The sequence below is a fragment of the Falco naumanni genome, chromosome 9 (genome assembly GCF_017639655.2).
Source record: "Falco naumanni isolate bFalNau1 chromosome 9, bFalNau1.pat, whole genome shotgun sequence".
NCBI classification, from domain to species: Eukaryota; Metazoa; Chordata; class Aves; order Falconiformes; family Falconidae; genus Falco; species Falco naumanni.
The window spans coordinates 48,022,683-48,045,494 of NC_054062.1; the positions used below are offsets into that span (position 1 = coordinate 48,022,683).

At 38.9% G+C, this 22,812-nt stretch overlaps 1 protein-coding gene across 7 annotated transcripts in view; it reads right to left on the reverse strand.

The window, feature by feature from the left end:
* ATE1 (arginyltransferase 1) overlaps positions 1 to 22,702 on the reverse strand; it is an 86,646-nt gene extending 63,944 nt beyond the window's left edge. Inside the window, exons 1-7 of one of the 7 annotated variants that reach the window (XM_040605592.1) lie at positions 22,559 to 22,701; positions 21,087 to 21,150; positions 20,683 to 20,745; positions 19,872 to 19,975; positions 18,774 to 19,046; positions 12,794 to 13,023; positions 9,861 to 9,989 (exon numbers count right to left, since the gene is read on the reverse strand). In XM_040605592.1, coding sequence (XP_040461526.1) covers positions 9,861 to 9,989; positions 12,794 to 13,023; positions 18,774 to 19,046; positions 19,872 to 19,975; positions 20,683 to 20,745; positions 21,087 to 21,150; positions 22,559 to 22,646 — 951 coding nt within the window. In that variant the 5' untranslated portion in view covers positions 22,647 to 22,701. Of the gene's footprint in view, positions 1 to 9,860; positions 9,990 to 11,034; positions 11,164 to 12,793; positions 13,024 to 18,773; positions 19,047 to 19,871; positions 19,976 to 20,682; positions 20,746 to 21,086; positions 21,151 to 22,154; positions 22,341 to 22,558 lie in introns of those variants that run through there. The other 6 variants (XM_040605591.1, XM_040605598.1, XM_040605596.1 and 3 more) reach the window with 6 other exon arrangements.
* Positions 22,703 to 22,812: the final 110 nt, after the last annotated feature.

The following is a 22,812-nucleotide window of genomic DNA, read 5'->3' on the forward strand; positions in this document are numbered from 1 at the left end:
TCAGTCCTCACAGTCAGTGATTTTAGAATGTGCAGGTTTCAGAAAAAAAAAAAAAAAAACAAACCATGTGTTACTAATTTTCTTGTCAGAAGACCCCCAATAGTTCTTAATCTGTAACTTTAGCTTTATAGCGCAAGTTAAACCCTATGGGTGAGAAAACTGAGCCAACACCACTTTTCAAATAATTTTACCAATTCTCCAGGCCCTGCTGTACAATCCCTTGGCTTTGAGGGCAAGGGGGAAATTTTTCAGTGTACCTCCGCATAACTTCTGCCTGCTAGGGAGGATATACTGTTACAACTACCTATCCAGCTGGCTAGAAAATAATTCTTAAGTGCACTTGAACTTGTATCACAATCTTACAGGGAAAACAACATTGCAAGTCCGGTTACATACTGTTTCACCTGTTGATACTTGCTAAATTTCTTAGCTTAGACTTCTTAAATCAGCTCCTAGAAAAATTCAGAAGACTGTGAATCTTCTCTAGAGGTCACTTAAGAAACAATTACCCCAAAGTCCAAACATTTTCTGTTGCGAGTCTCTTGTTTCGGGTTTCTTTTTTGGGGTTTTTTGTTTGTGTTTTTTTTTAAGAAAGAATTTAGTTGACACAGAGAGCTGGAGAATTTTATAAATATTTCAGATCCACTGACCCCTGCTGTTATTTTCTCAATCCTTATTCTCCCCATCCCACTCCCAAAATCCACACCACTTTCATCATAACCCAGGAATACACCTAGACTATACATTTATTTAAACTGTAGGAAAAAGCAAGATTCAGTTTCTAAATTAATGAACTCATTTAATACTGCAATATTACTATGAACACAATTCAAAAATTATTCAATAAACCATGATAGAAATACAGTCAAAAGCTGGTGCTGCATGTAAAATAACTCAATCTGTCACACAAGCACAATTAAAATTCCTTTCACAAAGTCATGCTTTTCTAATTTTAATTTCAGACTGAATTACATAAACTTTAGTCTTTTAAAAATTATGTAATATATATGAAATACAGAACATTCTTTCTTTGGTGCAAACTAATTACAACTGCCAGAAAGAACCAACAGAACCACAGGAAATCAGTTTAAACGTAATTAATAAAACTGAGAGAGGAAGACATTACTGAGATTTAAATCAAAGGGGGGCAGGGGAAAGGCAGAAAAATAAAAGGAAGGTTTGGTTCAACCCAAAGCTACGTGCTTGAGTTTACAAGAGGGGGAAGACACTCAGATGCTCTGGATGCTAAACCAGAATGGGTTTCACCCAGTGACTCAGAAAGCAAGGGTTACTGACATCACACAGTGACGTCACACAACGACGTCATAGCCTTCTCCGGAAAAAAACCAGCTCTGAGCTGTCACCATTGGTGATGGTAAAATCCAAGATCTTCAGTGCAAAGACATCACGGAAAGGCATTCATTTGTAACTTTCCCTTTGACAGTGTTAGAGTTTGCTCATATTTGCCATTCCCCATCAAAGAAAATTGAACATTTGCCCTTTTCATTTAAGCAAGGACAGGGTAGGGAACGGATATGGGATTGGGGTTTGGTTTGGTTTTTAAATCAAATCTGTGAATGGGATTAAAATAAACCCGTGGTGTTGGTTGTTTTGGTTTTGGAGCCAAATAGTGTTATGAGTTTATGAGTTTCCATACAGCCATACAACCTACAGTTCCAGTGTATCACCTTCATGTGTACCAAGCAAGTTCATCCTCCCTTCCCTCCCGTTTCCAAGGCCAACACAATGAATAATTTGTGGCCAAACAAACCTTAGTGCACTCACTAAAGAAACGAGCCACAAAAAGACCACAATCTTTCTGGAGGGTTCCTGGCATCTCCCCTATATATTCACATCATAAAGAGTTTTTCCTCCTCAAGCAGTGCAATCTTTTAGGTTATTAAGTACGCAGGGAAAGAAAGAGCTAGAATCAGGTTTTTCTTCTCTAGAAGCTCCTTTCAAGGTCAAACTTTTCCTTTTTTATCCAGCTCCTCTTGGCTTCATGTAAACCCTGCACGGGTGCGTAGGACACCCTGCCACCACCAAAGGAAGGCGCAATGTCCCCCTTTCACACTCTGTTATTTTCAAGATGTTGGCACTTCTTACAGGTTCTGAATAAATAGGATTTTGCTCTCAAACATTAACTTACTCATCAACAATAACTGTTTCTAAGGCAGTTTATTGTTGGAACTTGGTCTGTAGTCATCAGCACACTTTGTCCCAGGAATTGCGTTAGGATTTTTGTGCATTGGGCTGCCATATTTTAACTGAAATAATCTCTAGCCAAAACAGACTGGAATCAATATTAGCCATAAAACTGTGGAGTGAAAAAAAGTAAAAAATAAAAAACAAAAAAAATTTCAAACTTTCAGTAAGTCTAGAAGAAGCTTTTAAATGACACACACACACTCCAAAAAATAATAATAAAAAAAATATCTAGGAAAACAGAAAGCAGGAAAATGAACAAAATTCTGTTACTTGCTGTATAAATCAGTAAAATGGGAAAAAATGTATCATGTTGACAAGGAAAGACTGTGCCAAGCTATCCTGCTACCCTTGAAGTGGACAATATACTGGAGCTAAGTTAGCAGAGGGATCAAAGACTTATTCCAGGGCTCTATTTGGCATTTTCAAAGCGACTTACAAAAATATCAGAATGCTAACAAAACAGCTTCAGAGATATCCACAGACCTAAAGGTGAAGAGCAAGAGCCTCCAAAACGTAGTGCATAAGGAGAGAGGGGATTTAGAATTCAAATGCGTGTTTGATGTAGTTTTCAGTACAAAAATCAGACTGATGAAATAGAAATAATCACTGATGGGACAACACGTACATTTCTGAATTACAGTTTCAATTCTTTTATGGAGTGACAAGCGTCACTGTGGCTTTGCTTGCCCAGAAGAAACCTACTGTCAAAATAACGGAGATTTGTCAGTCTCACAGTGAAGATTTTTTGATATTATATGGATTTACATAGAGAAATCAGAGTCAAAAATCAGGAAGGACGATGTAAACAGCAATGCAACAATCAGAACTGAAACAATATGGCTGTGGACAAGTTAATTATCTGGACACCTAAACTCTTTTGCTCTTCTAGGCATTCCAAGAAAAAAAATGCATGAATCCACAGCGCTACAGTCACGAGGGCCGCACAGGTAAGCGGAGGGAATCAGGCTGACACAGATACTCACTCTGAGTCTTTAAACCAATGTTATCATGGACCTGACACACCAGCTCGAGAGCCTATCACCAGATCAGCGCTGCCATCCACTGACATGATAAAAGGCCTAATTCAAGAGAATTATAAAAATGTATGGCTGCCAAGGTAACTACAGAAAGTTAAAAATAACCACAAAGGCTATTGATTTTTCAAGTGTTCTCTCACTAGAAAAATAAATAAAAAAAAAAAAATCCAGAGGAAACTAGGTTAGTGAGACCTAAAAGTTTGCAAATGCCTGCTGTTGACCAGCTTTTGAATTGATTGGAACGTGCTCCTTGGCATTCCCCAGGCTACTCACACAGTTTTCTGTATTAGTTCAAGTAGATTTCTGGAAGGCAATTAAAAAAAATGGGAAAAAAAACACCAAAACACTGTAAATATTTCAGTAATTTTTTGCACCTTTTCAAACAGTTTATCTTTTGTGTGTTGTGAAATTCTTTTCTTCCAAGACAAATATTTAGTTAAGCACAAAGCAAAGAGAGTGTCCAGCTAGCTTTGCAGAGGGAACGGAGACACACGTTATTTTTCTACAAGTTTGTCATTATAAAACACTCAGGAGAAGTTAAAGAAAACATTTGCTTCACAAGGTCTAAACAGCAATAAACTGTTCACTCTTGCTCTTTCTGAAAACTACTGTACAATTTTTATGATCTTTTATGGAAATGGTTTCTAACCTGCGTAGCTGCCACATAGTTTGTTTCAGTTATATTCAGCCATGTTTCCTAAAGACAAAAACTACTGTAAAAAGACTTTAAGCCTAAAAATCACATTAATGGACTGGGTGTATTGTATCAGTGTTTGAAACCACCCAGATCAACCATTAAGTTCACTAGAGAAGAGGCAGGAAGAAAAAAAATGCTTAACTTCAATTTTTCTCATGACAATATGTTATATGGAAAACTCAGTTTGGAATGATAAGTACCAATATTTTTTTTTTAGCACAAGAACCGAATACAGCTAAAGAACTAAACTAGCTGCAAGCTTTTATACAGATATATATGCGTGTGCCTATAAATATGCTGACAGCTTCCATAATTGACTTTAGGAAGCATTTTAAAAAAGACAACATTAGGTCCGAAATGAAATGCCTCTGATGAGATGATACTTCATTAAGAAGAACTGCTAGAGGTCTCACCTACTTCATCCAAATTAGCTATTGAGTACATCACTGTGATCAAAAAATTTCCTTCTTGGGATGAAAGGGCTGTATTAATTTCATTTAAAAACTTTGCCTCCAGAGCTACACAGTTCTACATCTGTATCTACCATTTAAAAAACAAGAAACACATTCTGACACTTCATCTAAAACACAAAAGACATGCAGGTGGCAAAGCTTTCCAAAACATTTACATACACAATTCCACATACTTTGTTAATCATCCTGAAGGCTGGGGTAGAGCTGGATCACAGCATCTTCCAGGCCATTTGTACTCTGCACAGCCTCCCTGCTCTCCTTACACAGAACACACAGGTATTTTTGCTGTTGAGCAAGAGTTAAAACAGCTGCAGATACGGATTGCTCTTAGCAAAGCGGACGACAAGCCGGATCTATTACTAAGCTTCTTTAAATCCAGTGTTGCCACCTGAAGAGCCAGCTTATGCCCTCAGACCTAGTTATGTTTCTATCTTGTTTCCACATTTTTGTATTGTAGTTCTACAAAGCCAGAGCATCAAATACTACCTGGTTACTCTCACAGTCTTGTCTGTTCCTTGAGGTAAAAGCAGAGTAACAGACAGCAGTACATCTGTCGAGAGCTGCCTCCACTAGCACTGAATCAAGTGCTGGTGCTTGACAATCATCAGAGTATATCTACCTCTTGGGATTATATAAAACACATTAAAAGTTCACTCTCCTGTCGTATTCTCAGATCATCCTTCTATACATTAATCTACACATTTTCTCCCAGAAATACAACCAAATGCTATTAAAAGTTACTAAAAACAAAAAAAAAAATGGTTCCAACCCCTTATTTATCCATTTCTTTGTGCATGAATTATTACCACAAAGCTATTACATTTCTTACAAGAAATAAAAAAAAAAAAAAAAAAAAGTGGACAAAACTCCATTCCTACAGCTTATTTGCATACTTACAGTACTCTTGACCTGCTGATCAGCTCTATAATTTGTGCTCCAACTGATCTTTCACCAAAAATACAGGGAAACAACATCCACTCCATGAAAGGATGCTCAGCCTACTACCCCCTCACTGTTCATTAGAGAAGTCTCCCCTTTTTCAGTTTTTCTAAGCTTTCATTACTTCAATTTTTCTCATTATATCTTGACTCATTTCACAAAATAAATACAACCACCACCCAAGCAGAAAAAAAAATGAAATATGTAACTTGTAGACATGTTAAATAAATTTTTGCAATGGATTACATTTGTGGATTTTTGTATGTTACAGAAACAGATTGTCATACTAAACATGATTATAGTCTTTAACTACTTTAGCAAAAAAACACACCCTAAAAAAGCTCATGAATAACAGCTCTGTTATATTGGGAACAGTATATGACCACTACCACCATGGACCCAAGATAAAGGTCCATATACTGTACTTTCATACAGTAAAGAAACGCATAGAATGTCACAAATACCAGAACAGGTTCTTTCCTCATATATTTTCACAGCTTCCAAAAATGAGCAGTTCAGGGACTTGCCCAATTCAAGAGTAGCCTTGGATAAACGTCTCCAACAAGCAGCAATACACCTATTTCCCAAGACTGTATCTTACCTCATTCAGAAGCTATTCACACTTTACCGCTTAATCACCTGTTGAGGTTCCCCCTAAGTCTTCTGATTTTTTTCCAACAAGTCTTTTTAAGATAAGAGTACCTATATTCCTAAAACAGTGGATGACTAGGCATTTACAGAGCAGCTTAATAACGTTTTGTGTTCCCACAGAGAAAAACTGAAATATCAGTTCTTCCACAGCACTATTTAAGAGCAAGTATTATGAAGCAACCTTAAAACAGAAAATAGTTTGCTATGTTTTGCCTCAGGACACCAATTCAATTCAATAAAAACATGCTGACATAAATATTCTCAGAGGTCAACAACTTTGCATAACATCAGTACTTGACTGCACTCCAAAGCACCGAGACAACCAGGTTAGTGTTGAAGCTGAAATCCTGTAGCAATTGACCAAAGGTTTTTGAGAGAGCTGAGAAGGTTTCCAGGGGAAGTTCAATTTATACCAGAAAAACTAAGAGAAAAGGGGATAATCAATAGTTTAAAAGACTATGCAGAAAATACTTGTAGCTTTTATGTCAAGATAAACACAGACTTGAAAAAATTCACTTGCAAACTAAACTGGTTTTAATTCCAGGAGCAAAGAGATACTCAAAACGGTTCCTAGAACATTAACTTCTTTGGCAGATAGCAAATCTACTCCTGCCTTACCAAATCCTCTACTCACCAATGAGAGCAGTACTGAAAATTGTCATGATGCTTCCATAGAAAAGGCAAGTTTCATTACCACAGGGTTAATACCAACCCTGGGACCTGAAAAAAGTTTATTCCAGTATGGAATTTCTACCTTGCTTTTTATTAGAACAAACAGAAATCACTGCCTTAACCAGGAATCAGTACTGCATCACCAAAACGCATTGCAGGACTCTTCCCCGGCAAAACCTTAAAGTAAATTCTTTTTAATGAACACACACTATTATTAGGGCTACTTCAGTCTCCATCAGAGATGCAAAAGGAGAAGAGGAGAAAGTAAGAAGGAAAAGGCAAAATTCAAAAAGACCCACCATCCTGAAAGGCACTAAAACACCCCTTTATCACTGGTCTGAAAGTGGCTCTAACCAAGACAGCGCCCAAAAGTTCAAAGTAATCTCTGGTGTCCAGTATTCAATGGATTCCCTGTCCTGGAAATCATTTATTCCCCCTCCTCACACAAAATCACAATGAAGAGATGTGTATATATTACATAGGTGCAAAAGGAGGACCTTCTTTCACACTCATTGAGCAATAATTGGCTTCATGGTTCACACACCTTTTGTTAATATTGTGAACTGTTTTATAGCTTTCCACATTAGTGTTATTTCCAAATAATCACCAGAATCCTCAATCTATTCCTAAGATTACCTTTTCATGTAATAAGGCTAATATTAAATGAGTCTAGCAGCTAATATAGGCAGACAGTATATTGTAATGCCAACAATGTAAGAATATATTCCAAAACCAAGTTGTTAATATGTCCCGTAACAATTTTTGTTGGATTCTGAACTTGAATACAGGCAGGTTTCTGAATATGAAGTGTTTGGCCAAATATAAAATTAAATACTTTTCCTAAACTAGAAACTTTCCAAACACAAAAGTGTGCAGGACTCCCCCTGAAAAGGAGTCATCCACCATACACAGATTAGTTTGCACAGATTAAAAGCTAAATTTAATTTTCAGATGCAAAAGAAATCCTGGATGTTTGCCAGTTTAAAGCCCAAAGCAGACTTGTTACTACCCTGATAAAAAGCCCTGTGTATGGGACAGAATTTCATTCTACCTGTACTTAAAAAAAAACCTGCTTGGCTCCATAGAGTCTGTATATTAAAAAATCTGAGAAAGAGGAAGAAGAAAAAATTTGAGGTCTTTCAAATAGCATTTTCCACCCTGCCCCTCAATAATTTGGATCAGTTTTACCTTACTTGGTACCTTCTTTTCTGAAAAGTGACCCAGATAAATCTCTTCCCATACAGGTTCAGCATTTAAAAAAAAAAAAAAAGTGGTTTCTAAATACACAAATTACATTTTATGTAAAGTATTCTTCAGTTTACTTCCTGCAGGGATCAAATACAAAATGCTTTTGCTTGAAATGACAGAGCTTTAGTGCCTAATAACTGTGAATAGAAAGACCTCCATAGCCAGACAGCCACACGGACACATGACACAATTTACAGTGCTAAAGGACGTAAATTAAAACCCATCAGCATCAGACTGAGTTTTTACATTTACTAGATGCCTCAGAGGTCTTATGTCTGCCCTAGAATATTATATTAAGCCTCCACAAACAGGATGCCAGAGAGAAGATAAAGGCAAAGCAGGGAAAAACCTATGGCAAGTACCAAGGAAAACGAGGAGAAGAAAAATCCATCAAACTAATAGCAGTAAACAGACACCCACCTCCCTCCTATTCAACAGCAATTCCCATGATGGACTTTACACATTAAGGTGGTGGAAACCTGAACTGTCCTTAATGTCACTTTATAAGCTTTGCTCCCCTAGACTAAAAAAGTTCCACAGGTGATTAAACCCAAGCTTACACCAAGCCATGCACTCTGACCCAAACAGATGTGATGAATTGAGGGCTAACTGCTGTTCAGAACTGAACTGCAAGCAGACATCAAACAAAAAAAAACACACAAAGAACAGCATAATTCTAAACAAAGAATAAGTATATGAAGTTCTTATCACCCTCTCTGTGGCAACAAGATTTTCAGAGCAAAATCATGATGGCATATATACTATATCTAAGCATTAGGGCTGAAATACATTCTCATAGCAGACAAATAATCAGACCAGGTAACACCTGGTACGAATCTAGTAAATAGCTCAATCCTTCCTGGCACACTTCTGATTTTTACATTATTATAATTAACCCAATTTACGCCAGTAATTATAATAAGGGCAGAGACTACTACTTATTGTTATGAGTCCTATTATTTTACAAAACAAAGTGAAACAATTTTTATGGCTTTCCACAGTAGCATTATGGACATCTCACAAAAAAGCTCTCCTTACACTCTTTTGAACTAAAGCCAAAAATGATTACATGGTTTTATTATGATATCTGGAAAATAGCCACAGCTTGCTAGGTATTACTTCTGCAAGTACTGCTCTCAAGAACAGAAAAGTCTGACTAGATAGCTGATCAATATTGAAGCCATACTTTTGCAGTAAGTAGAAACGACAAATCTAAGGTAGCAAGTTTATTAAATCTGCTAATGAAAATGTTGTGCCACCTACCAGAGAAATGGAGAATTGCTGCTTGTTTAGAACCCCATGAGTGCTTTTTTTTATTATTATTTATTAGATTAGGATTAGCATCCTGTAAACATCATTTTAAAAAGCAGGCTTTATTCATAGGCAATGTATTCTCATTGAATCTCAGACAATCAGCTAGCAGGAATATTCTGCACTACTATTTCTACTGCAAAGGTAAGTTCTAGTTGAGAGGTAGCAATAGCATGTGAATAAACCTGAAATTGTAAAACCTTCACCTATTAAATTAAGCAAGACCAAAAAAATTAAGGACAAATGTGGAAAAGGCACCAAACAGCTATAAAGTAGAAGATGCTTTTGCCATCAAAAAAGCAATTCCATACCACTATCTCATTTCCAGTGGAAATCTGAGTCCCAGATCCATTTACAAATCATGTACAAACAGCAGCTCTACTTAAGTCATTATTAACATTAGGTTTTTTAGTTATGATGATGCATAATCCCTCCCTCTTCAGCTCAGTTACCCCTTGGCCAAAGCCTGCAACAGAAGCTTCCGAAAAAACCTAATGCTTTCCCTCCCCAATGAAAATTCCAATATTTTAATATTTGGTATCACTCTCAGAGACACCACTTCTCATCATTTAACTGCACATTAAAAAACAAAGTTTCCATAAAGGTGCATGCAGTGAACTGTACCTCATTTTCGCCACAGTCAGAAGGTGTATCCTTGTGTATAGCCATCTGATACTTGGCAAATAAAGTGGCTGACTGGTTGAAGGATGATTTGAACTGGGGATCCTCAAAGGAGACAGGTACTAACCTCACCTTCAGAGCAAGGAAAATACAAGCATACTGGTTTGAGTGCATATGATCAGGTAATATGCTTCTGAAGGTAAGGCTAGTGAAAGATCTCCTCCTATCCACTTCAAAGCCTCTGAAGTCAGTTTTCTACTTTAAGCACAGTAATTAAAAAAAAAAACCTACAGGGCAAAGTCTGACAACTAACACTAGCTCAAACTGACTGCTGATACTTTCATTAAAGAATAAAAATTGTATAACACTAGAAGACTCCAAAGCAGCAGTTTATTCAACCCATCTTTTTGGCCAAGTATCTAACAAATTAACCACAAATTTTATTTTCATTGTACAGTCTCAAGGACTTTTAAAATATATTATTGTTAATGGCACATCACTCATTGCCCTGGTTTAGCAATTACATATTCTTGCTACATATACTATTTCTCCAAACTCCTGATTTTTTCTTTCTTTATAGTACTAGAGAAGTAATATGTCTGACAGTTAACTACCATATTCTGCCTGGTCATTACAAGAAGCAGTAACGATATGTAATTTAGATGGAGTGCACAGATTACATTTTAAAGAGCTTAAATTGAAAGTGAAGAGATTTATACAACTTCTGTGAACCTTAAATGAACAGTTTGTACGTCTGATAAATTTTTACTCACATGTTGGCCCTGATCATGCTTAGTTTGTCCTTATGTAAGCATTCAAACCAAAGCAAATGAGTTAGTTAACAGGCTAAGTGTCCAGCTGGTTTTAGTTCCTCTAAGATTTGTATTTATAAGGCCCACCACAACTATCTCCAAAAGGCTCCATCTCTTACCCAACAGCACCTCCATGCAACTTCCTTAACTTTGCTGTGTGCAATTAAGACCAAATATTTGTGGCACTCACGAAGACACATCAAAAGAGTTTGCACTTTCAGGATGTTGATTTTATTTGATACGGTATTTTACATGCTCCTGAATATGTAACGGATATAAAATCCACACTTGTTTCTTCTAGAAACAAGATACATGAAATAAGAGGGGAAGCTGAACTTTCCATAAAATTAATTTGGCCTTCTGACCTGATTTACAGTTGGTTTATCAGGTGGGTCCTTGTGAATAACCATCTGGTAACGTTTATAGACCTGGTAAGACTCCTGAAATGTGGCTTTGAACTGTGAACTCGGTGGAGATGATCTCACCACCCTCACCTTCAGAAGAAGTTAAACACATTTATTATTACAATATCATGCAGTAACTATATATTTATACATATACAAACCTCACAACAGAGAGAAATTTTGACTTCCTGCATAAGGGCGCTAACAATTTAATTAGTATTAGCCAACAGCCTTCAAAGTCTTCAGTTCAATTTAGGCTAGTGAATGTTTTTATATTTACACTGAATAACATACAAAGTTTTCAAACTCTAAATTAAGATAGCTAAAATGGCTACAGAAAAACTAAACAAATAGTTTTCAGGAAATAACACCGATAAATGGTATGCAGATCAACATTTTAAAGAGATTTTCTGTACTTCTTAAAATCTTCTCTTGTAGTTTCACACTACACTGAAAAATATTTGAAAGACCTGTGCATTTGGAAGACTCTTATCTGTGCTTTTTATCTAAAGATTAGTTTTTATTCCAATTACCTCAAGGGGATTCCTTGTTATTTTTCAAATTGAAAGAGGGAGATGAAACAATGTTTCCATATTCAATTATAAGTTAACTGTAATAGGAAGTTGTCAGTCTTCCCCACCATCACCCTTACACACATGAAAATATATTTTAAAAAAATAAAAATCTATACATTAAAAATTATTCTTAGTAAAAATGACTGCTACCTAAACAAAAACAATGCTGTCACATGAGCAACAGTGCATGTCTTTTCAAGCATATTTAAGGACATGTTCATTTCAAAAAACACATAGTTTTCAGTATGGTTCTGTTTTTACAAATAACATCGGTTCCGATCTATTAAAAAAACCCAAAACACCACACTTGACAGCCATAGTGAGGAGCAAAGACAATCTGGGAAAACACTGCTGGAATCATCCTCCTTCTAATTCTACCCGCATCTTCTAAATGAAGATGTTCAGACAAAGCCATCACGCTTCTGTTATACAACTTGTCAGAAAATCTGGAGGAGTTAGTGAGATGGATCGATTTCATGGCTTCTTGTCAGTTATTCAGTGAATCTTTTAATTTTCAATACCATCATTGATAATCAGTAACTACAGGAAAATAGTTATATTCAAATAGTTTTCCAGCTTCCAGAAAAAATAAAAAGAAAAAAATGAGTTTATGATTAACAAATGTTAGAAAGTCCAAAAGTCTTCCAGATTACTGTCTCTATATTAATAATAGACTTAATGGCAACCAGTATATTAAGCAAACTTTTCCACCATCACTTTTACTGCTTCCAAAGACATCAACACATACCAATGATGTTTATAAACAGCAGCTATCATCTTATCTGTTTAATTTTATGAACAGTTACTGCTTTCTTGTCAAGATTCATTAGCATAGATAGGTTAACTGTTTATATACTGCAGAACTAGATATTGAGTCTTTCTCATCATTCAACACTCCGTTAATTCAAAGTCTTTCATTTTCAAGTCAGACTGTATGAAATCAATTTTCAAGTTTCTTTGGCAACTGTACTGAGCTCTGCTACGACTGACTGCAAGTGCCAGAGTACCCTCTTGTGGTTACACAGAGCTCAGCTGCACCATATATATTCCGTAAAGTCACAGATACTAAACACCTAAGCATTTCAAAAACTCCTTAACCAGACTTTTCCTTAATTTGCTTCCAACAACAGTGAACAAGACATTACCTCTAACTTGTGTCGTGCATCATCAGGTAAAGAGACAAAAATGAAGTCTTCAATGGTTTTAGGCTGGTTTGTTTTAGATTTAGAGTTTTGCAAGAGGAAAACTTGATCTGCTTGAAGCTGAGAGCCTTCAATTGTGCACATCTGGTTCTGAAGGAGTTTCTGCAGTTTTCTTTCTTTCCTTATGTCCTTTGCTTTCCGACACGGTGGCTTGCTCAGATCAGCCCCTTTCCCTACAAGGGTACAGGCAAAGAATTAAACACCACATTTTGCACTACACATGGAATTCTTACGTAATCACCAAAGAGAAATGGCTAAAGTCACCATTAATTGCAGTCTGTGGTCTGAACATAACATGGTCTTCCACATTTACAACTACCAACAATGCCCGATGCCAAGCTAAGTTGCAATGATTCTTCCTCTACAGCTGTTTAAGGCAGCACTATAATATCGAAATAATACCTTGACCATGATTCCACCCCAGAGCCAAGGATGTATTTAAAAACTAAAATGAAAAGACTTCCTGCTAAAGTCTGTCCTTAAATCATTCTGCCACATCCCCCTCTCGGAAACAAAGAAAAGCTCCTGTTTAATGTATGGTATGATGGTGTACTACATTCAAACAGCTACAGGATCAGCTTCAAACACCGAAAGGAGAAAAAACACAACCACAAAACCTTGCAGCCAAATTCACAGAGAATTATACTACCACATTAAAAACTCAGGTGGCTAAACAACAGACTCCTGCAGAAGATACACCAAAAAAAGCATTTATTTTTTGTCACCTGGAACCCTTACGCACTATACAGAGCTACTGCCAATGCCAGTGCCATTCATCAGTGCCAATGCTACTAACGTCATGGAACAGAAACTTAAAAGGCCACATAAGCTTACATCTTTGCTTAATATCACATTCAGACTGGTTTTATGAATCAATTCACTTTTATCAATTTGCTGCTATGTTTAACAGATCAACAATTCATAACGCTCTATTTCTGAAGTGTTATTTACTTAAAAGAGAAGTCAAACCTAGAAAACAAGTATCTCAGCATGGAAAATAGTACATATAAATATTAGAATAGTACACAGAACTACAGCATAGTGTAAGAACTTAGTTTTAAAGCAACACAAATCCAAAGACATGCACAAATGAAAATTGAAGTGGTCCAAACTCTTCAAGTAAGGGGCTAGATAATTTTATACATTGGACACTGACACGAGATAAAGTGTCAAGATATGGGAATGCCAGTACTAGACGAATTAATACAGAATTTTTTCAAACCAATAAGATAGCTAGTCCCCATGCTACCCTCTAAAGGCACTGAAAGGATGGTTACCAAACATAATCTACTTACAAGTAGCTATTTCCCTAGACAGTATGATTTTAATCGATACAGATTGTAAATCCATAAATTCAAATATGTAAAAATTACAAAAAGCAATAAACATTTTCTTAACACTTTCAGTTCTGCCAAAAATTTGTACATCATTGTTGGCTATTCCATGTAGCACACACAAGTCACTGAACACCTACCTTGCTCCAGCTGAGCAAGAGCTCTATGAACCTGTTCCACCGCTGGAAGAAATAATAAATTTTCAAGGAATACCTGTCTCAGCTTAGCAGCTGCTGTTCCAAGTTCCATACAGAGTGAAAGCTGTACTCAAAATTGCATAAGCAGCCAGCTAACGTAATACAATGTGACTCGAATTCTGTATCTTTTTATTACTTTTTAGGGCAGTGGTAGATGAGTTGGAGGCCAAAAAAAGAGCCATAATATCAAAAATTTCAAAAAGAGAGGAAGAGAGGAAAAAACTAATCCCATACAGGGAAACGCAGTCATATCTTGCACAGAAGCAAAACTGTAATAAATATTTACGACAAATTGCTGAATAAGTCTTTTATGCCATCAGCTTTCTCCTGAACTCCACATATTTGCAAAAGATGCAGCGGCAACTTTTGAAAGACTTACCTTTTCAAATGGGAAAGCACCCTGAACAGTACTTTCATTTGAAGCATTGGAAAGAAGATACGTTTACAAATCTGTTAATATTTATAACACTTAAAGTGGAATCCAAACAGGCTAAGCTGTAGTTATTCCCTTAAATAATTATAATAAATAAATTCCTTTACTCCCTTAAAGGCCTGGAAATTACATGGAAATTGTTTTTTCCAGAATTCCCATGACACAGTTACATCTTTCTTTCCTCCTCCTCAGCAGTAACTTATTAGCCAGAACTGACATTTTCCTTGTTCTCTACCCGCATCAGACCTTCTCATGGACAATGGGAACAGTGGTATCCTTCTGCAAACTAGAAATGGTGAAAGCACTGGTATTTAGAAAGCTCACTGGTGTGTTTAGAGTCACTTCAACTGCCAAGAATCACAGCCCTCAGAGCCGCTGCCTGCATCTTTCTTTACCAACAGATACATCACAAATTTGCAAAATACTTTATGCTGGGATAAACTTCTAAGTATCAATAAGACTGTAAACCATTCCTTTTAATGTGCATACCACATAGAATTTACAGAGTTTATGAGGGCACTTCTGGGGCAAGTTAGTAGCAAGCTCTTCGTGGCTCACCCAGAGAAGTCCCAGGCTGGTTTCTCCACATAGACTCCAGGACAGCTGAAATTTGAGAGCATCTCAGGGACTTGACAAGGAGCCGATGCCACTTCGGCACTGTTAATACATCCTACGGTTGCACTAGCAAATTTTATGATCAAGTGTTCTTACCTCTCAGCTAAGGTTTTTTGAGTATTTGTTTCATCCATACATCTGAAATTATTCACCAGAAAGGAACAAATATTATGAGGAAATTACAGACACTATGTGACCTGTCTACAGGCAAACAAATCAGAGGAAGAGCTTATTTAAAATACTCATGATACATTTGAAGAATGAGTACTTCATCCATACTGAGATCTGTTTCATGTCTCCTATCTTCTATAAGATGTGTTACCAAGAAGAACTTCTTTAAAATGAATGTTCCTACAGACATAAGCAAACCTTCTTTTCTATCTGAAACTGTGCAGAAGCAGCCCATTATTTCTATAGGACAATGACCTTTTTTGTTTATAAAGGAATAAAAATGCAATTAAACAATCTTATTACGGAATAAGTCTACGTTTTCCAAGATGAAAACTAAACATCTTTCTAGCTGGAAAATTTTAAACTAAATTTGACCTGTGACACCACTTACCCTAAAAAAAAGATAAAAATTAAAGATCAGTAAGCTCTCTGATCCATTTATTGCTCACTTTTAAATTTAATTTAAAATCTCCAGAAAGACACACACTAATGAGTATTTCTCCTCTGTAAAACCTTTTTCCAAAACACAGCACAACATTTCAAGCTTTCTTTATCTCTATTTTCAGTATTTAAAGGTTTACCCAATGTTATTTCTAACATAACTGAAGACCATACCTCACCTTTTTCAAAACAATGGCAGGTTTACACTCATAAGCTTTACCCAAGACTGCCATCTGCTGTCAATGTCCACATAATTTGCTTTCCAAATTGAGTTTGCATAACCCAAAGGTTTTCATTAATTATTTGCAAAACAAGAGGGTTTTGAAAATTTGCACAACAAATAGAAGTCACATAAACTATACAAGGGCTATAAAAGCTTTGACTGCATTTTATAAAATCAAAATATAAAATACAGTCTAAAAAATTCTGGAGTAGTTTTCCAGGAACATGTAACAGTACTGCTTTCGTGCAGCACTACCGGTTTTCTCATCAAGCATTTCTGAAAACCCTCCTTTTTGATCAGATGCAAAATTGCTTGTTAAGCTGGTGAAAATCTGATCAAATTTGAATGAGTGCTCATTAAGAAAAAAAAAAACAAACACTATAGAAGGGGACAAATATCTTTGTAAATGACGTTCTCATAAATACCGGCACAACTTGTAATAGGTGAGTGAATTTAGGAATTAGTATGATGGATGTCCCAACACATGCAGAAGCTCTATAACATCCAGCCTCCATTAGGATTTTAACTAACATCATACGCTACGCATTGGCTAATTTCAGCTCAGAAACTGCCCTTTATTTTTCTCAGCAGACCATTGTAGAGGCTATGCTAAACTGAAAACACGATCTGTAAGACAAGGCTGCCTCACCTGCAACCTCTGGGCCATAAAGAGCCTGTCAGCAACCCTACCTTCTTTTCCAGTGCTGGCTGTTGGTGAAATTAATTGTTCTGCAATAATGCATCCACACCTTACCATCCTCCTTCCAGAAATCACCCACGTCCCACAGGAATGTAGCCAGCTAAAAAGAGAAGCCATAGGAGAGGCAACTCGCAGCACTCTGAGCATATCCTGGCAGCAGTGGTTTCCAGTGCTACTTTTTTCCTCGGGGACCCTCCTCAAGGACTCCCCTGCACATGCAACAGGTATGACCACACCACACAGGGGATCACCCACCAGCTGCGACACAGTCTGCCCTGTCACAACAAGCTACACAAAAAGCTTAACACCATCGCAAGCAGATGTAGATTCCAGGTTCTCTTGCCACACAAAGGGGTACCACAACACCTATCACACACAAAAAATTACAGTCAGATGCCTGACAATGAGATTACCTTTTTCTAGGGTAAAGATTTCATGATCAAATTCAGCCCAAAGGCAGCATTTCAGTATTGTAATTGTAAAGATTTCCAAAGCTTGACTGAGGGATAACTTCCATACTGAAAGAAGTGATCATACTATTAAAATCAGTATTATACTAAAAAATATGTTAAAAATGCCACCAATATTTCACGTACTTTTACACAAAAACTGTAGAAATGCTAAGCATTTACCTTCAGTCTTTAACGCAAGACCTGTAGCATTGTATAAATGCATAAGTAGTAAAGAAAGATTGCCTTACTTCTACATATTTACTGCACTTCCTTGCAGAAATGTAACATTAAGTCCACAGAATAAAAAATAAAATTAAAAAAAGGAGAAATTACCACATAATTTCATACCCTTCAGTGATGCTGTTCCTCTAACCTCAAGTTAGCCAAAATCTAAAACAAGGAAATCTCCCGAACAGATGAAAAAGCTCACCTAGAAAATGTCACTCTTCACAGAGGACCAGAAGAATCTGTACTTTTTTTTTGGTAAATCACCAGAAAGCTATACAGTTTCCTTTAAGCCTATGAAATACCAACATGGCAACATACTGAATGTATTTCCAATGCCAGTTAGATCTGTGGCAAATAGTCTATGAAAGCACAAAAACCATAGTCTTAAACTAGTTATTCACAGGGGTGTATGCACAGGGTGTAAACACTACAATTTGTATTCCAACAAGATGGCCTGCAGAAATGAAAAAATGTAAAGAACAATAATAGCTCAGGTGTTTTTCTTGGGTCTTAAACTCATTTCCCACTGCTGCACAGAGACAAGGTTAAGCCTTAACCTAACTCAGTCGCTAGCACTGCTGCAGCACCAGCCAGAGCTGTATCGAGCTCTGTCTTGCACAACCAGGGAGTTGATCCTTGATGATCCTTACAAGTCCCATTCAGCTTGAGAAATTCCGTGATTCTACAAGCCATACCTCAAGGTACTTGTACTTGAAGCCTGAGTCACCACATCCTACAGAAGAAAGGGAAAGCTGGATATACCTCTTATTCTGCCCACAAATGTATCCCAAACTGGAAACTAGTGCCCGTGTCTGATGAGATTCAACCACCTTGATCAATGTGACTGCTATCTAAATAGCTTACAGAAAACTACTTACTGAGAATACACATTTACAGCTGATAAAAAAAGAAAAGCAAGAATGAAGATCAATGCAACTTTCAGAAAAAACTAAGAAAAGAAGTAACATGCAGTATCTCTCAATTTATACACTATAATTCCACAAACTGGGAAGAGTACAAGGAACAAAAAGAAACAATTATTGATTTACTAGACAAGACAAAAAGAAGGATTTCACCAACATGTGCAATCACAATAGTATATTCCAATTACCACGAGAAATTTGACTACCTGGCTTCGGTGGTGCAGGAACAATTTTAGCTGAACGTGATGGTTCTCCAAGGAGTGGTGTATCTTTATCTGCACTTATCTGAGGAAAACCTGATTCCACCTTCTGCACGTTCACCTCTTCTTTTGTTTCTCCTGTGTCCTCATCTTCATTCTCTGCCCTCTCTGTGTGATCCACACTCAAGGGAGTCAGTTCAGACTGACTGACACGAGATTCACCTTTGTACGCAAAATCGCATGGGACCACATCCTCTATATGGGAATCCATAGGCTCTTCTGTAAATAATTAAAAACTACATGAGTGAATTTCTGTATATATAACACCACAGCTCACACCTTGCACAATTAACATTTTACAGTAAATGAACTCATTTTCAATTTTATAACTGTTTTCCAACAGATAAAGTGACTGTGAAAGTCTGGAAACAGAAAGCTTCCTTTACAATCCTGAATTACTAGCACCAACTCATTCACGAGAATAGTTTTAACTTCTCCACTAAAACAGAGTAATTAATCTCATGCCATAACTACAAACAAACAACAACAACAGAGATACAAAAAACCTAGCGCACGCACACACACACCCCCAAGAAGCAAATTATGATTCAGAACCAACGCAACAAGTTTCACCACAACTGAGAACAGCTACTTTTGGTGTTGGATAAACGGGGTGTAACTGTTCAATCACTTGGAAGAAAAACTCTCTTTTTCCTGCTTGCTCTTCCTTTTCTCTGCCACCCACTGTCCTGCTTAGTCCTCTCCAGATTATTGCTTTTATGACAGAGGTGAAAACAGGATCTAAACCTCTACAGCACCCAGCTAGAAAGTAAGCACGTACCTAGAAATGAAAAAGAAAATAAGCTGGTCTATGAAAAACGTAAGGAAATATATTCTTCAGAAGAGCAAGTCAGCTGCACGGTTTAGTCTCTGGGCTACACAGTGCTCTTGATGCAAAATACAGTGTAAAGACACAACCTACGTGGACCTTTATAAAAGCGTCCATATAAACATATCGAAGTGTACTAGCCATTCTATCAACCAAGTAGGTACATCATCCTTTCAAATATCAACATTGGTTTTCAAACACTAAAAAATTCTTACCTTCACTCACTGCTTTCGAAACATCTCCCTTAGAAATAAATTTCAGCATTTTCTTCAGAACTTTCTTGTGAGATTTGGAAGTCTGAAAATGCAAAGCCTGGCACCTTAAAAAGAAAAAAATTATGACCACTTACTTTGTGAAAGATTTTTTCAGAAGCCAATGTTAAGGAACCGCTTGAAAAAGTTACACTGTATGTTTATTTTCTAATTATTTTTGCATTTCCCTATATTAAGTGGTCAAATATTTAATCAACATTTTTGAGTTAATAAAATCATTTTGTACCACACAATATCATTCTTTATTTGGTGTGTATATCACGATAATCACTAAAATATGCTCAAGCACTGCATAAAAAAGCTTTCCTAGGAGGCAAATACACTAGAATTCTTCAGTTACCTATTTTATAGATACAGCATTGACACTAACTAATAATACCAGAAAAGCATATTTAGAATGATTCATGCCTATTCAACTGACGGCCTCTCTTATTTGGGCTATTAAAGCGGTGTTTGTGGGACACAAACACACAGGTTCACCTGCAACCAGTGAACAAGACAGCAATCACAGAACTCTTGCTTTGGATTGCAACCCAGAAGCAAAAGGCAAGGGTACACGCTCAGCTTACAGGAAAACATCACAGAGCCACTGATGTGCCTATGCACAAACACAACAGCATATACTGAGTACTCAAAGTACCGTTTCAAGTTGATAAACTTTCCAAGTATTATGTATTTAAAGCAGGAAACACAACTGGTTCAACATATTTGAAGTGGTCAAATCACTTACAGTCACGTATTTTGAGCTTCTTACCTTATCGTGTATTGAGGACAACACGTTTGATTCATGATAGGTTTGTAGACGTATTTTCCACTTCTAAAAACAAGAATAAATATGTATTGATTTTTTGTTGCTTATACCACAAAATAAATGGAAGACCAACTTTTTTGTTAAAATATCAAAATATTACATGACGAGTAACAAGTCTGAAGCAAGTTCTTCAGCTTTTTACTGCTATAGTAAAATACTCTCCTCCTAAAATAACGTATCTTCCTGTTCAACAGCATCACGTTACAAAAAGTGGCAGAGCATTGGACAAATAGTTCCATTTCAATTAGTAATAGAAACTAGTTAACTGTTTCCACTGACTTAATTTTAAAACTGGACTCTAAATTGTATCTAAACAAGACAGCTTTGTATTTTCTTTTTAAATTTACCTTCGCCATCCTCTGTCTATGAGATCCTGGTAATCTTGAACTGTCATTGAATGTGCCCACATACCTGAAATAAATAATACAGTAACACACTTGACTGACCACAGTCGTGCTTGAAAATACAAGAAGTTCCACAGAAATTTCACTGGAAATCTGAGCAGGTAATGGCAAATAGGTGTCCTTCGAGGATTTTTCCTTGGTATATTTGTAAATCTCATAAATTATCAAGTTCAACACCCACACTGAATATAAAAAGAAGCCACCATAACCAACGTAAATCTTGGGATGCAACCAACTATATTGCTCTGACTGTACAAATTAAAAGTTTATCTCTCCACCTGCTCTCTTTCCCGGAGAGACACCAACCAAATAACGCACAGTTGCTCCTTAATTTTGTTAAAATCATTCGGAAACACTGGGTGAGAAGCCTTTCGAGAGGCACCGAAGGTGGCACAGACCATTCCCAGGGACTCCTCAGAAAGCAACTGCCGGGGCAAACCCGGGGCCGCCACCTCCTCAGCGGGCAAGAGAACACAGCCGGCTCCCCAGCAAAGGGGCTTAGGCCAGCCGTGTCTGGCCACAGCTTTAGAGCCGCGGGGCCGCGCCAGGCAGACACGCTCCGACCCAGGGATTAACCCGGGCGGCGCTGAGGCGGCGGGTCAGGCCGGGCAGCTGCACCTGAGGCGCCGCGCTGGGCTGAGGAGACGCCGAGGGGGAGAGCCCAGCCACAGCCCGCGCCCGCAACAAGCACAGCGCTGCACCCTCCGCACAGCTCTCCCTCGTTTTTGACCGTTTGCCCTCAGAGCAGAGAAACACACCTACAAAAGCAGACCGGGACGGGAGGGCTCCCGGCACCGCCGCCGCCTCGCCCCGCAGGGCTCGGCGCCCCGCAAGCCCCCAGCGCCGGGCACCTTCCAGAGGGAAGGGCGGCTGCCCGCTGCCGGCGGACGCTACGGCCCCACCGCCGCCCGCAGGCCGCCCCCAGCCGTCCCCTGCCCCGGGGGCACCGGTACGGCGCGGCCCGGCCCGCCGCCGGCTGCCCTCAGAGCCCGCCCTGCCCTCGGGCCGCACCGTGGGAGAGGTTGCCGGTCTCGTTCTTGCAGTAGCCGCAGCGGTAGCCATCCTCTCCGCCGAAGTATTCGACGATGCTGGGAGAGCCGCCGGCCGCCGCCATCTCCCCCCGTGACCCCCGCGCCCTGCCACACCGCCCGGCTCAGGACAGCACCCTGCCCGCCGCCCCGCACGGCGCCCCGGCCGGCCCGGAAACAGCCGCCGCCGCCATCTTTGCTACGGGCAGGGCACGGGCAGCGCCCACAGGAAACGGCGGCCCCGCCATGTTTGCGGCGGGCAGCTGCGACGGTTCCCCGCGTGCCCCGGCGAGCTCCCCCATCTTTAGTGAGGGCGGCCGCGCTCCCCCGCTCCCGGGCGCGGCTACCGCCGCAGGGGCGCGGCCCGCCTCGCCGCCTCCCGCTTACCGGCGGAGACCTTGCCGCGCTCCGAGGCGCAGTAGCCGCAGCGGTAGCCCTCCTTCCAGCCCTTGTACTCCACCACGGCGGCAGGCATGGCGCCCGGCGGCCCCGCTCGCCGCCGCCTCCCTGCGCTGCAGCGCCCCGCCGGGACCGAGCAGGGGGGAGGCCGCCGCCTCCCGCGGTGCCGCCTGTTCCCGGCCGAGGCTGCCGCCCGCCTGCCGGATTTGCATGAACGCACAGCCCGCAGTTCTGTTGCGGGT